Here is a 15,068-nt window from a genome sequence, read left to right as displayed (position 1 = left end):
AATTTCTGTTCGTTTTAAGTTTTAATGTCGCTCCCTACTTTCATTTCAAAAAACTTGTTTTTTTATTTAATTTCTGAAAGTTTTTGAATTAATAGATGTCTGATTTTGGCTCTCCGTACATAAATTATTAAAATGAAATTTGCTATTAATTCTTTTTTTGGCTAAATGGCTTTCTTATAGTTTGGTCAGACGATTTTGAGAAATAAGGGGTGGCGAAGGAGGCCTAGTTGCCCTCCGATTTTTTCGGTTACTTATAAAGGCAACTAGAACTTTTAATTTTTAACGAACGTTTTTATTAGTAAAAAATATACGTAACTTAAGAATTAACTTACATAACAAACTTTTATATTCTTATATTTTTGATTATATATATGAGGGAGTTTGTCCCCTCGTTAATACCTCGCTCTTCACACTAAATCTTAAGTTTTGTCCCAATTCTTTAAGAATGACCCTTGAATCAGAAAAGCCGTAGAATTAATAGTTGAAATTACTAAAAATATTTAGCATAAAGAGCGAGGTATTTATCTCCTCCTAAATACCTCGCTCATTATGCTAAAGTATTTTTAGAGCCCCTCATATGCGTAATAATCTCTGTTCGTTTTAAGTTTTAATGCCTCTCCTTAATTTCAATTGAAAAAAACTTTTTCATGTTTATATTTTCATTGTTTTTTTTTAAATAGTAATGCTAGAAAATCCTGCGCCCTTTTCATTGAATTTCTCTTCCCCCATTAAATATTCCTCCAATGAAAGATCCTCCCATATAGCTCCCTCCCCTGAACCCCACACCCAAACAAAAAAATCCCCCTGAAAACGTCGGTACACTTCCCAATAACCATTACTGTATGTAAACATTGGTCAAAGTTAGTAACTTGCAGCCCCTCCTCCAGGGACTGTGGGGGGGTAAGTCATCCCCAAAGACATAGTTATTATGGTTTTCGACTATGCGGAACAAAATGGCTATCTCAAAATTTTGATCCGTTGACTTTGGGGAAAAAATGAGCGTGGGAGGGGGCCTAGGTGCCCTCCAATTTTTTCAGTCACTTAAAAAAGAGCACTAGAACTTTTCATTTCCGTTAGAATGAGCCCTCTTGCAACACTCTAGGACCACCTGGTCGATACGATGACCCATGGGAAAAAAAAACAAAAAAAAAACAAATAAACACGCACCCGTGATTAGTCTTCTGGCAAAAAATACGAAATCCCACATTTTTGTAAATTGGACCTTGAAATTTTTTCTATAGGGTTCTCTGATACGCTGAATGCGATGGTGTGATTTTCTTTACGATTCTCTGACTTTTAGGGGGTGTATTAAAAAGGCAACTAGAACTTTTAATGTTTTACGAATCTTTTTATTAGTAAAAGATTTACGTAACTTATAAATTAGCTTACGTAAAGAACTTTTGTATTCTCATGTTTTATTATATATATGAGGGGGTTCGCCCCCTCGTCAGTACCTCGCTCTTTACACTAAAGCTTAAATTTTGTCCCAATTCATTAAGAATGACCCCTGAATCACAAAAGCCGTTGAATAAATAGTTGAAATTACTAAAAATACTTTAGCGTAAAGAGCGAGGTATTAGAAGAAGTTGAGCCCCTCATATGGGTAATAATTTCTGTCTCTGTTTTAAGTTTTAATGCTGTTCCTTACTTCCAGCTGAAAAAACTTTTCATATTTATTTTTTAATTGTTTTTTTTTAAATAATGCTAGTAAATCCTGCTCTTCCTTCATGGAAATTTTCTTCTCCCATGACAAATTCTCGATGGAATGTTCCCCTAGCATATCCCCCTCTTTTTAACCCCTCCCCCAACCAAAAAAATCCTCCTGAAAACGCCTGTACACTTCCCAATAACCATTACTATATGTAAGCACTGGTCAAAGTTTTTTACTTGTTGCCCCTCCCACGGGGACTGTGGGGGAGTAAGTCGTCCCCAAAGACATAGTTATAAAGTTTTTCGACTACGCTGAATAAAATGTCTATCTCAGAATTTTGATCCGTTGACTTTGGGAAAATAATTAGCGTGGGAGGGGGCCTAGGTGCCCTCCAATTTTTTTGGTCACTTAAAAACGGCACTAGAGCTTTTAATTTTCGTTAGAATGAGCCCTCTTGCATCATTCTAGGACAACTGGGTCGATACGATCATCCCTGGAAAAAAACAACAAATAAACACGCATCCGTGATCTACCTTCTGGCAAAAAATGCAAAATTCCACATTTTTGTAGATAGGAGCTGGAAATTTTTACAGTAGGGTTCTTTGATACGCTGAATATGATGGTGTGAATTTCGTTAAGATTCTATGACTTTTAGAGGGTGTTTCCCCCTATTATCTAAAATAACGCAAATTTTCTCAGGCTCGTAACTTTTGATGGGTAAGACTAAACTTGATGAAACTTATATATTTAAAATCAGCATTAAAATGGAATTCTTTTGATGTAGCTATTGGTATCAAAATTCCATTTTTTAGAGTTTTGGTTACTATTGAGCCGGGTCGCTCCTTACTACAGTTCGTTACCACGAACTGTTTGATTGATGTTTCAGTCTTAGCGTTACTTGATGCAAACCGTGAATTCCGCTTTTTTTGCTCGTGACAGTTGTTTATGAATACAGTATGACTTTAATCAAATATTACGTTAAGCCGCCGCCAATAGATACGTTTTAGTTGCAAATAAAACAGCAATGAAAGCATATATACTTGGTATCCTCTTGTCGCTTGAAAACCTCTGTACTGAATTTATGCCTAGAATGTTTTGGGCTCTCAATAAGATTTTGCTAGAGAAATGTCCATTGATCCAGAAAGACTGCAAACTCCTTAAGATTTTAATACAAATCAACCAATCAGAACTATGTTGACTTATTCGATCAAACAAACTGCAGAAAGAAAGTCGCAAAGATACATTCCTGGATAAGTCGCAAACATTCAAAGATACACCATGCTATGTCAAATTATTAAGTTAAAATGCCCTCGATTTTTGGAGTGTAGTTTGTATTGTAGAAAGTGAGTGTAGGCAGGTTTTGGTGTAGAGATAGTCGAATTTGGCTCCACAAAAATACATATTATTCTATGGGCATTATATATTTTTCTATTTTACAGTAATTAATTCATATTTTTTTGGAATTTTCTTGAAACATTCAAACTTGAGAGTTATGTAAGCATGTTTTGACGCTTATTTAGAAGCACACATTAAGCTAGTTGAGAACTTCCTAAGTTTTAAATGCGATTAATTCTCTTGTAATTTCGGCCCTTGTAAGTGTCTTAAACTATTAAGCATACAAATAGTGGCATTTAAGGCTCCCGGGGCATCCGGCCCCCTTCAAATAGATGCCCTATGTTTTAGATGCCTTATCATTAGTGTTAGATCACAAAATGCGATGGTAATAGGAAGTTTCTTAACCCTTAAAAATGTTCGACATAGAATATACTAGAGGCAAGCTATATGTCATTCTCGTTTTTACCAGAAATATAAGGTGAAATTTCAACTTTTTACCTTTGGTCAGATTTTTTCCTATTTTTGGAAGTTTTGTTTGACCTATTAGGGCCGTAGGAGCTCGTTCCTTTGGGTCGGTGAGTATTTTGTTGAGAAGCTACTGTATAGAAATACTACATTTACCAGGTTGATTTATTTGATTTTTCAGTTCATCCAATCGAAATCTAAGTATTATATGTGTTTCTCATAAGAAAAGGCTAGTTAGGGTAATTTCGAAGACCACACTGCCTTTCCATGACGAGATATAAAAGTTCAAATAAGGATAAATCCCTTTATTAGAGAGTGATAATTCAAAAAAAATATCTTTTGTACGATAATTTACTGAAGTCAGATAAAGTAAGGTTCATTTCACCCAAGGGGTTTAACCTTTGTCAATAAGACAAAGGAAAATAAGAAAAATCTTTGAAAAAAAAGACATTTGCATAAATGGCATTGTATAAGTATTTTGACGTGTTTAAGCTATTTCCAAAATATGACAGCTGTATAATTTATTTGTTTTATAATTTTATTTCGACAATGGAATCCAATATTGTAAGTTCCGTTTTAAGCCGCTAAAAAATTACATAAGCAAATATGAAATATCTACATTAAGCTTTGCTGTAGATAAAAATCTAAACGTTAAGATTGCCAAAAGAAAGCTATTTGCCCAGTAAAGGTTGACGGAGAAAGGAAGGGCTAAAAAAGCGATAGAAGAGTCGGAAGAAAATGAATCCAAGAGGGTGAAAAGGAAGGCCAAATAAGAACAACCGATTATACAGCGAAAAAAAAAATAGAAGCCTACAAGAGGTAAGGGCCAAAAGTATATATATATATATATATATATATATATATATATATATATATATATATATATATATATATATATATATATATATATATATCTATATATATCTATATATATAAAAATAAGTTGTCTGTCTGTGTGTCTGTCTGTCAGGTGACGTCATGTTTCTGTGTCGACTAACGTCATGAAGTTAGTTGTCGTCATTTTTGCTATGACGGTGACGTCATTAATGGTATTTAAGACATGCGTTCACGGAAAAATGTTTAATTGTAAAATGACTGAAGAACCTACAATGGCAACAGCCGAGGAAGCTGCTCAAAGAGTCTATGCCAAAAAACTTGCTGCTGATAGAGAAAGTAAGAAAAGAAAGCGTGCCGAGGAATCACAAGAACAGCAAGAAAACAGGCTTGCAGCTGATAGAGAAAGTAAGAAAAGAAAGCGTGCCGAGGAATCACAAGAACAGCAAGAAAACAGGCTTGCGGCTAAAGAACGCAAAACCGCGCAGTTAGATGAAAATCCACCTGGAAAGCGAGAGTCAAAACATATCAAAACTGAAAATGATAGCGATGATGATTGGGTTTGGGATTTTGACTTGGATAAGGTCATCAATGCCTACCAGATTTAAGTTAAAAACCCGGACACAAGTCACGACCGGGAATATAAATGACGACCGGAACGCAGGGACACAACTACAACGGGGACGCCGGGGGCACAGGCGGGATATATAACTGACGACTGAGACACAGGGATTGTTTGAATAGAAATTAAAGACCGGGACACAAATGACGACCGGGACACTGGGACACAGGGAATATAAATGACGACCGGGACACTCAAAGAGAAAATACAAACTGGGACACCAGGACACAAATGACGACCGGGACACAGGGAATATAAATGCTATTTATATGCACAGACAATGGGACAGCGAAGAATGTTGTATATTCGCATGTTTTACGTAGCTAAAAATATAAATTTATATATATCTCTATTCACAGGTGGGACACAAGGACACAGCTACAATGGCGCGTAACTAATATGGCGCGTAACGACTTACGCGCGCGGGGGGGGGGGGCTTGGGGGGGCGCGAAGTGCCCCACCAACTAGGTATTGGGGTGGCGCGAAGAGCCACCCCAACAGCTAGTATATATATATATATATATATATATATATATATATATATATATATATATATATATATATATATATATATATATATATATATATATATATATATATATATATATATACTTAGATTAAGGTCCCTTTGTCTGTTATTCTTCGAAAGGGGATATTTTTTAACCGGAATAATTCCGGTTATTTTAGAACCTTGAGAATGGAAATCGACCATAAGTATCTCGAACACCTCGTGCTAAAATCTTGGAAAATTCTAATATGTTTCTTGTGAGATTTGGTACTTGGATTTAATTTTTCTAATAGTTCATTTTACTCTCCTGTATTTTCTTTGTACTTTTTTTTTTAAATCTCGACGTCTCTAATAACTTATTTAACTTTACAGCACCTTCTTATAGTTTTGTCGTAACCTTTTCCAGAAACAGGATTACAGCTTCATTAATAGGTTTGTTTTTCGTTCGGAAAAGGATTTTATGCATTTAAATCACGTAAACCTGGTGGAATTTGAGAACGAGGTTAAACAGAAGTAAGAAAATTTTAGTAGTTTACAGAAATGAGTTGTATTAAAGTGTTAATCAGTAAAGATAATTAACGTAATGTAGTTGTTTTTATGTTTTAAGCACCGTAGAGCTAGGGATAGAATTTCCTTGAGGAAAATGGTCACATGAAAAGTAGTACTAATACCTTATTTGTACGTTTTCTTTCATACTTTTGCTTTCTTTCAAATTTGATAACACATAAACAATATCACAAATTTGATAACGCATAAAGAGCGACTAAAGGGACAAGACAGGAGAGAGGCGAGCTGAGGTTCACGAGGAAGTTGAACTTTAAACATAAGATTAGCAAAAAAAAGAAATATTGAGAGATCATCAACCATAGGAACAATGCAAATCTCCAAAAAAATAGGCATAGGAGGAAATTAATAAGGGGCATTAACCATATCTAGTTTCAAGATTTGGGATCTCTAAATAGTCAAGATCTTATGTGTATACTCTGTTAAAGAATAGCCGCAGTTATTTATCAATATGTAATAAAACAAAACTAAGGGTTACACTAGTTAGTATCCTCTAGAAATTGAGGAACACTTTATTTTTTTGTTTTTTTTTCTAAGCTGGCGAATTCAGCTTGTGGTGAGAAAGTGGCAAAGGTCTTACTCAGTGGTTTTATGAAAACTGTGGACCTCTGGCTGGGTTGACGTATGTGATCTGAGATTTTGGAAACCTACTTATAATTCTTTCCTGGGGCAAAAAGGATGGTTTTGCTGGTCATCGAGTCTTTCGTGTCCAAAATGAAATGGAGGCTTGAAGTCAATATCGGAAAAGATTATTTAAAGTTGTCCCACTAAGCTTCCATTCCATTCAACCCTGTTTTTATTTTCGATTAGCATAAACAATAGATTTTTCGTTCATATGTATTATCCGCCAATTTTCGGCTCTCAGAGTTTCGATTACTGTAAGCAAAGGGAGACAGTGGTCTCCCTTTGCTTACCATGAGTGGTACTAAACTAGTCTAGTCTATAGATTTTTGGCGCTTCTTCACTACAAAGGTGCTTGTGTCAGCACTGTGGCGGCTGGGATCAAACTCTTGACTCGTTTTGCCAAGCAAAGATCAGTCTACTGTGCCATAATAAGTAGTGTTGCGCTATATTTCAATTAATGTTTTTTCTAAGGAAAACAAAAAATACTAAAGCACTTGAAACTTATTTCCTCAAATACAGGTCTGACCCTTTGAAAGCATTGGAGACTTCAAAAGCAGTCAAAAATACAAAAAAAATCATTTATACGCCCTATTTTCCGTTTTTCATCTAGAACTCCTAGGATCAATCTTGAGGGATTTTGTTTCCACCCTGTGTCTAGACTTGATTTTTATCTTAATTTTATTAAGACAGAAGAGGTCCCTTTTCCTTGTATTGTAATTTTAATGTAAGTAGATCAGTTATCCAAAAATAAAGTTTTATATCAAATCTGTTTCAGGCACTCTCGTTTTGGTGGTATCTACTCAGTCAAAGGGGTGAAGTCAGTGGGCGAGAGAGATGCAACAGTTATGAAGCCAAATTTTGACCCAGGAGATCTTTCACAAGATCAGTTGAAGGTAGGATCACACTAAATACTAATAATGATAATTATATTAATGAAAAGAAAAAAATTCTTATTGGCTATTGTGATTTGTATCATTTACAATGAACGGATTTCCTGATCGTTCAATCCAGCTGTTATTGAAATTGAACTAAAGCACATTGAAATAAGGTTAAAATAGTTTAGTAACTTCTAGCGATTCCAAAACTCTGGATAGATATGACACATGGACATGGGATCCTTGTTTTTTATAATTCGCCTTTAATTTAATTTAAACGTAAAAATTAAGATAGAAATTTTAATTACAAACCTTAAAAATGGGTTTGATAACGCTCTTGGGGGTCAACTCTACTAATAGTTTACTATTCTTGAACTTGTTAACAACTAGGATCAAGTATACAGGGTGAGAATGTAAGGGAAGGGATTTGCTGCTTTTAAATTTTAAAGTCGTATAGAAATTTCTTATAATTTCGGGAATTTATTCAGACATAAACTTTTACATTTCATAAGAAACCGTAAAAACCCTCTTAGATGTGAAAAATGTGCAGGTGATTACTTTTATAAGGCTCAAGTATGTTCAGCTCAGATTATTAAACGTGCTAAGTGCGAAAAGAATTATTTTAGCAGTAGCCTGTTTTGTCCTGAGCTCATGGAATAAACCTTGTTAGATGTAGGAAATGCAATTAGATTCTCAGATTGTCGAATGTGCTAATTGTGGAGAGAATCATCGCAACAATAGCCTGGTGTGTTTCAAGCTTAAGAAGTACTTTCATGCACAAGTAGTCTCGGGGAAATCCAGTACGCCGATCCTTGATCTGTTTTCAGATCCTTGTTTCTGGTACAACTACCTATATCTGTCCTAGCGTTATTTTATAAAGATACTCCTAGTGATGACGAGAAGCTCATGAGCTCTTGAAAGTCTTTTAATAGTCATGAAATTGTCTGTGCTTCTTAATGTCTCCTGAATGCTAATAATGTGCTAGAGCTGGAATTAAAATGAGATATCTCTTTGCCCTTCCAGGCTTACATTTGTCCATCATTCCGGAGGAACAGATTTTGCACTGAATAAATTGTTCTGCTTTTTTGAGCCTTCTGATGTTCACATTTCGCCCGATTTTGATTCATTTGTTTAATTGTGTATGTGTATGTGCCAAAGAATGATCTAAATGAGTTTCTTCGTGGTAAATTTGCTGAAGCTTGCGCTTCGTTAATTACGATTAATGCATTTGCAATTTTCGATTAACAAATAAATTGAATTTTCATTTGTGGTGACTTTAACACAGATCTTAAAAAATGGAACTTTTAAATTTAGTCAAATTTTATTTATTCCTTCCTATTAATGTTTTTCGGCCACCAAAAACGAAACAGTTGTCATGCTTGCATGAATCGAGCTCCAGATCGAAATTAGATCTGTCTACCTTTTTATCTACTGCTTCATGTGAGAATGTCAAAGTGTTTTCCTTTTCGTGTTGACGTCGTTTCATATTCAATTACATCATACTCTATGCTGCCAACAATCCGCATTCTATTTCATCTATTAAATAAAAAAAAACTAGTTTTTTTAACTGAAAGTAAGGAGCGACATTAAAACTTAAAACGAACAGAAATTACTCTGTATATAAAATGGGTTGTCCCCTCCGCAATCCCTCGCTCTTTACGCTAAAGCTTTTAATTGTTTTAAAAAGTAGAATTGTGGCAAAGAGTCAAACTTTAGCGTAAAGAGCGAGGGATTGCGGTGGGGACAACCCATTTTATATACGGAGTAATTCCTGTTCGTTTTAAGTTTTAATGTCGCTCCTTACTTTCAGTTAAAAAACTAGTTTTTTTTATTTAATTTCTGAACGTTTTTGAATTAATGCATGTTTGATTTTGGCTCTCCGCACATAAATTATTAAAATGAAATTTGTATATTAATTCTTTTTTTGGCTAAATGGCTTTCTCTTAGTTTTGATCAGACGATTTTGAGAAATAAGGGGTGGGGAAGGAGGCCTAGTTGCCCTCCAATTTCTCGGTTACTTAAAATCCAACTAGAACTTTTAATTTTTAACGAACGTTTTTATTAGTAAAAAATATACGTAACTTAATAATTAACTTACGTACAGGCACGTACGCAGGAATTTTTTTTCGGGGGGGGGGGGCAAAACCTTCGAAACAGCAGATATAAAGTAGCACTTTTTTATTTAGTAATGCAAAAAGCAGGTATATCGGAAAATACAGATCCTGTAGTATTGTAGCGGATGGGGGGGGGGGAGAAGATTGAAGCCTCAACAGTATGTTTTAGGCTCAGGTTATGTTCATAGCGATTTAGAACCAGTGATTAATCTATTATATCCCACAGAAAGGGAAATTTTAGGGTTAACAGTGCAATATGGATTCTGTGGGGGGTAGTTCTTTTATTGCAAAAACGTAGATTTTGATGAAAAGTGATAGTTTCCAAAATTGATCCATTAAAAGCTGTACTTTATCCTGAAAGAGGGGGGGGGGGTAAACGCCCTAATATGTAGGATAATTCTATTTTGCTGTGGAAAGCAAACTCTCTTTACAAAAAAAGTAACAGCACAGTTGCTAATTACTTCAAAGAGGGTAAAGAGTTAGACAGAAAATGGGTTAATAATTGGGCAGTGACTTGACCGGATAATGGCATGCTGCAAAATCCCCCAAAAAAGGCTTCACACATGTATCTAGATTCTTAATAAATGTCCTACTTTTGCCAGAAATCCCAAGAAACCATGGGGAAATTAAACATTTCACAAAGTTTCGGGGGGGGCCGAAGGCCCCCACCCTGCGTACGTGCCAGCTGACGAAACACACTTTTATATTCTTATATTTTTATTATGTATACGAGGGGGTTTGTACCCTCGTCAATACCTCGCTCTTTACACTAAATCGTAAGTTTTGTCCCAATTCTTTAAGAATGACCCCTGAATTAGAAAGGCCGTAGAATAAATAGTTGAAATTACTAAAAATACTTTAGCATAAAGAGCGAGGTATTTATCTCCTCCTAAATACCTTGCTCTTTATGCTAAAGTATTTTTAGAACCCCTCATATGCGTAATAATCTCTGTTCGTTTTACGTTTCAATGCTACTCCTTACTTTCAATTGAAAAAACTTTTCATGTTTATTTTTTCTTTGTTTTTTATAGTAATGTTTGAAAATCCTGCGCCCTTTTCATTGAATTTTTCTTCCCCCATGACATATTCCTCGAAGGAAAGATCCTCCCATGTAGCCCCTTCCCCTCAACCCCACCCCCCAAACAAAATAAAATCCCCCTGAAAACGTCTGTACACTTCCCAATAACCATTACTATATCTAAACACTGGTCAAAGTTTGTAACTTGCAGCCCCTCCCCCAGGGATTGTGGGGGAGTAAGTCATTCCTAAAGACATAGTTATTATGGTTTTCGACTATATGGAACAAAATGGCTATCTCAAAATTTTGATGCGTTGACTTTGGGAAAAAATGAGCGTGGGAGGGGGCCTAGGTGCCCTCCAATTTTTTTGGTCACTTAAAAAGGGCACTAGAACTTTTCATTTCCGTTAGAATTAGCCCTCTTGCGACATTCTAGAACCACTTGGTCGATACGATGACGCCTGGAAAAAAAAAAAAAATAAACACTTACCCGTGATTTGTCTTCTGGCAAAAAATACGAAATTCCACATTTTTGTAGACAGGAGCTCGAAATTTTTGTTATATGGTTCTCTGATACGCCGAATGCGATGATGTGATTTTCGTTAAGATTCTATGACTTTTAGGGGGTGTTTCCACCTATTTTTCAAAATAAGGCAAATTTTCTCAGGCTCGTAACTTTTGATGACAAAGGCTTCACACATGTATCTAGATTCTTAATAAATATCCTACTTTTGCCAGAAATCCCAAGAAACCATGGGGAAATTAAACATTTCACAAAGTTTCGGGGGGGGGGGGCCCGAAGGCCCGCCCCCCCCTATCTTTTGATGTAACTCTTAGCATCTAAATTCTGTTTTTTAGAGTTTCGTTGACTATTGAGCCGGGTCGCCCCTTACTACAGTTCGTTACCACGAACTGTTTGATTTAGAAGACCCCTAATTAGGACTGCTTTCGATCTAGATTTTTGCTTGTTTCATTTATTGAAGGCTGTTGCTTCTGGTTTCTGTGGTTTCTGGTTCTTAGGTCAAATTTTGTTTATGGACACTTAAAAAAAAAGACCAAAGTGTAGATTTTGGAGGGCCAAACATTGACACAAGTTTTCATTTAATACTTGTGTTGTATTTGAGATATTAAATCTATGAATTGTGGACGCAAAAAACCGCGACAGCAGAAATGATGTTAAATTTTCAATCTTCAGTACCAATCTTCATAACGTGGCAATCGGCCAGTAAACAATCAGTAACCAATCGGCTCGTGGCAAAAATTATTTTTTGTCTCTTCCTTATTTTCTCATGATTCATCATGCTTTAAACAATATTTGGATATATACTTTTGGACCATTTGACAAAATTGTACCATGCAGAAAACCATGTAACTATCACTTCATGCAGATATTCACCTCTTAAAACCGAGTAAAGCTTCGAATCTGTACAACCTGCAAACAGAACGTCTGATTTTGGGGGCACCAGAAATGCTCCAATACCTTGCCATTTTATTTCAGGCCTGCATGACCAAGCAGCATATACTTGATGTTCTCAATGAAGGATAGTAACGTATATTCTTAAGTGTATTAATAATTAACTATTATCTATAGTTAATTAACTATATAGATAATAATTATAGATAATAATCATAGATAATAATTAACGTATTATCTATGATTTGAGATTCTGCGATTTATGCATATCGAGAACTCTATGCTCGACTGTTGCTAAAATTCTTTTAAAGCATATATTTTGTGAAAATAGTATGAAATATAACTGACAATAGCCAATTTCCAGGAAGCTGTCTATGCAAAATGCTCATGCAACTTTTTTAGTGATCCTTGAAATGCACGAATCAAAAAGTAGTCTCTATATTTCTGTCGTTTACATATCTAAGGCTCGTGGCTCCATTTTTCACTCCCAAATAAAAAAAAGCTTCATATTGTTCTAATTAAAAGTACATAGTGTTTCACGAGTCATTCTTAAAGAATTGAGACAATATTCAAACTTTAGCGTAAAGAAAGAGGTGTTGAGGAGGAGCAAGCCCCCACATATGCGTAATAATTTCTGTTCGTTTTAAGTTTCAATGTTGCTCTTTACTTTCAGTTGAAAAAACTTGTTTTTTTATTTAATTTCTGATCGTTTTTTAAATAAAGCCTGGAAATCTGGCTACACCTCCGCGGAAAAATCCCTCCTCCTGACTGATTTATTCTCTAAACTAGTGGTTCTCAAATTATGGTACGCATACTCCTTGGGAATACACAAAAAAATTTAGGGGGTATACGGCCAGCCGAACAAAAAAATAAAACAACCCTTTGACTCTAGGACTGGTAACGTTATTTATACTTCACTATAGTTTACTTAGTACCGGTAACTGAGAAGGGGTACCTGAAATTTTTTTTGGGTAAAAAGTGGTACAGTGTCTAAATAATTTTGAGAACCACTACTCTAGACAATTCAATTCTGGTGAAAGTTTACCCGGACGCTTACCCTTAACTTCTCCGCGCGTAAAACTGAATCGAAAAAGAGAAAGTAAGACACAAGAAGAATCTCGTATAGGAATTCTGGCAAATTTCACCAGTGTAAAATTCCCTGAAAAATTCACCCCCTGAAAACTTCCCTCCCCACGACAAATAGTCCCCGTGAAAAGTCCCACCCGTAGAAAATTCGCCCCTCCTCACCCGAAAAATGTATGCATACTTCTCAATAGCAAATACTACACGTAAACAATGGACAAATTCGTAACTTATAGACCTTTCCTCAGGGCTTTGGGGGGAGGAGGTCATGGAATCTCCAAAGGTATATCTATTCGGCCTGAATGAAATGGCTATCTCGAAATTTTCATCAGACGGTTTTGAGAAAAAAGGGTTGTGGGAGGGGGCCTAACTGCCCTCCAATTTTTGGTCACTTAAAAAGGACACTATAACTTTTAATTTTCGTTCGAATGAGACCTCTCCCGATATTCTAGGACCACTGTGTCGATACGATCACCCCCTGGAAAAACAACAACAAAACAAGCAAACAAATAAACACGCATCCGTGATCTTTCTTATGACAAAAAATACAAAATTCCACATTTTTGCAGATAAGAGCTTGAAATATCTTCAGCAGGGTTCTCTGATAAGCTGAATATGATGGTGTGATTTTTAATAAGATTCTATTACTTGTAGGGGTGTCCCTTCTTTTTTGAAAATCAGGCAAATTTTCTCAGGCTTGTAATCTTTGATGGGTAGGACTAAACTTAATGAAATTTATATATTTATAATCAGCATAAAAATCTGATTCCTTTGATATATCTATTGGAATCAAATTTTCGTCTTTTAGAGTTTGGTTACTATTGAGCCGGGTCGCTCTTTAGTTACAGTCCGCTCCCAAGAACTGTTGGAGAATTTAATGCTTACGATAAGCTTTATACTTGAGAAACATTTTTGTTGTTATTGCCCTTGTAAAAAAATGCAACTGTTGCCATTAGTTATTGTTCTAAATCCTACCTAATCAACCACTGAAAAGCATCAACAATTTTTTCCTTAATTTTTTTCATTTTGCTAGTATTTGTAGTTGTGAGAATTAGTATCGAGTGAGAATTACCAGAAAATGTTGTTTAAGTATTACGTTTGCCAAGTTGCGTAAATTATCTACAAGGACAATTAGGACAATGCTTAAAGGTCATCTTGCTTTCGATTTTAGATTCTCGTTTTTAATATCTATTTATTTTCAAAATGGCTGTCTTCTGAAAATATTGTTGAAGCATTACGTCCATCAAGTTCTATCGGTTTTACTCTAAAGATATTTAAGGCAAGTTTCATATTTCTTTTTGTTTTTTTGGAGGGTAGGGGAGGGGAGAGGCGAGGATCTTATGTTCTGACTGTTCTCGTAAATAATATCTTCATTTTTTTTTTTAGCTGAAGAAGCCTGGTTTTGGACGGCAGATTAAAATTCAAGAAAAAGAAGCGAGCAGAAAGTCTACTCTAGCTATACGACTTATCCTTAGAGATTTTTGCATTGAATTCTTGAACAGTTCCTACAACACACTTCTCCATGTTGTAAAGGTTAGTTTTTTTTCCGGCAAGTATATTTGGACGGTTAGAAAGGATTCATTTTTGGTGTTTTTATAGCAATAATGATTAGGGACTTTAAACATTCTTTGTCTGCCCTGCACGCAATGCAAATTATATAAAACAAAGAAAAGGAATAAGGAAGTTTTCGAGGTTTGGGGTGCAAGGGGTGAAACAAAAGAGGAAAGAAAGGCCAGAATTTAAGTTATTAAATCCATAAACTTTTCCAAAAGTTTTTTAATTTTTTATATCTGCTATAAACGGGTTACTCAGGCATGTCAATTCCCCATACGACAGGGTCGACAAATTTTTTCCTCTAAAAGGGAAAAGAAAATACAATAGTAGGGGAAATGCAATTTGTTTTTAATTATAACTTGCAAATGATATCAGTGTAAGATCCAATTAAACCTGTTTTCTTCTCA

At 35.3% G+C, this 15,068-nt stretch overlaps 2 protein-coding genes across 2 annotated transcripts in view; both read left to right on the top strand.

The window, feature by feature from the left end:
- LOC136031149 (hemicentin-1-like) overlaps nucleotides 1-1,049 on the top strand; it is a gene marked incomplete at its 5' end in the record, with an annotated part of 290,871 nt that extends 289,822 nt beyond the window's left edge. The window contains 1 exon segment of the mRNA XM_065710473.1: nucleotides 1,036-1,049.
- Nucleotides 1-15,068, top strand: part of LOC136031148 (protein timeless homolog) — a 117,136-nt gene that overhangs the window by 10,076 nt on the left and 91,992 nt on the right. Inside the window, exons 3-4 of the mRNA XM_065710470.1 lie at nucleotides 7,379-7,496; nucleotides 14,494-14,640. Coding sequence (XP_065566542.1) covers nucleotides 7,379-7,496; nucleotides 14,494-14,640 — 265 coding nt within the window. The remainder of the gene's footprint in view (nucleotides 1-7,378; nucleotides 7,497-14,493; nucleotides 14,641-15,068) is intronic.

The sequence above is a fragment of the Artemia franciscana genome, chromosome 9, assembly GCF_032884065.1.
Source record: "Artemia franciscana chromosome 9, ASM3288406v1, whole genome shotgun sequence".
Classification (NCBI taxonomy): Eukaryota; Metazoa; Arthropoda; class Branchiopoda; order Anostraca; family Artemiidae; genus Artemia; species Artemia franciscana.
This window is presented reverse-complemented; position numbering and strand designations above follow the sequence as displayed.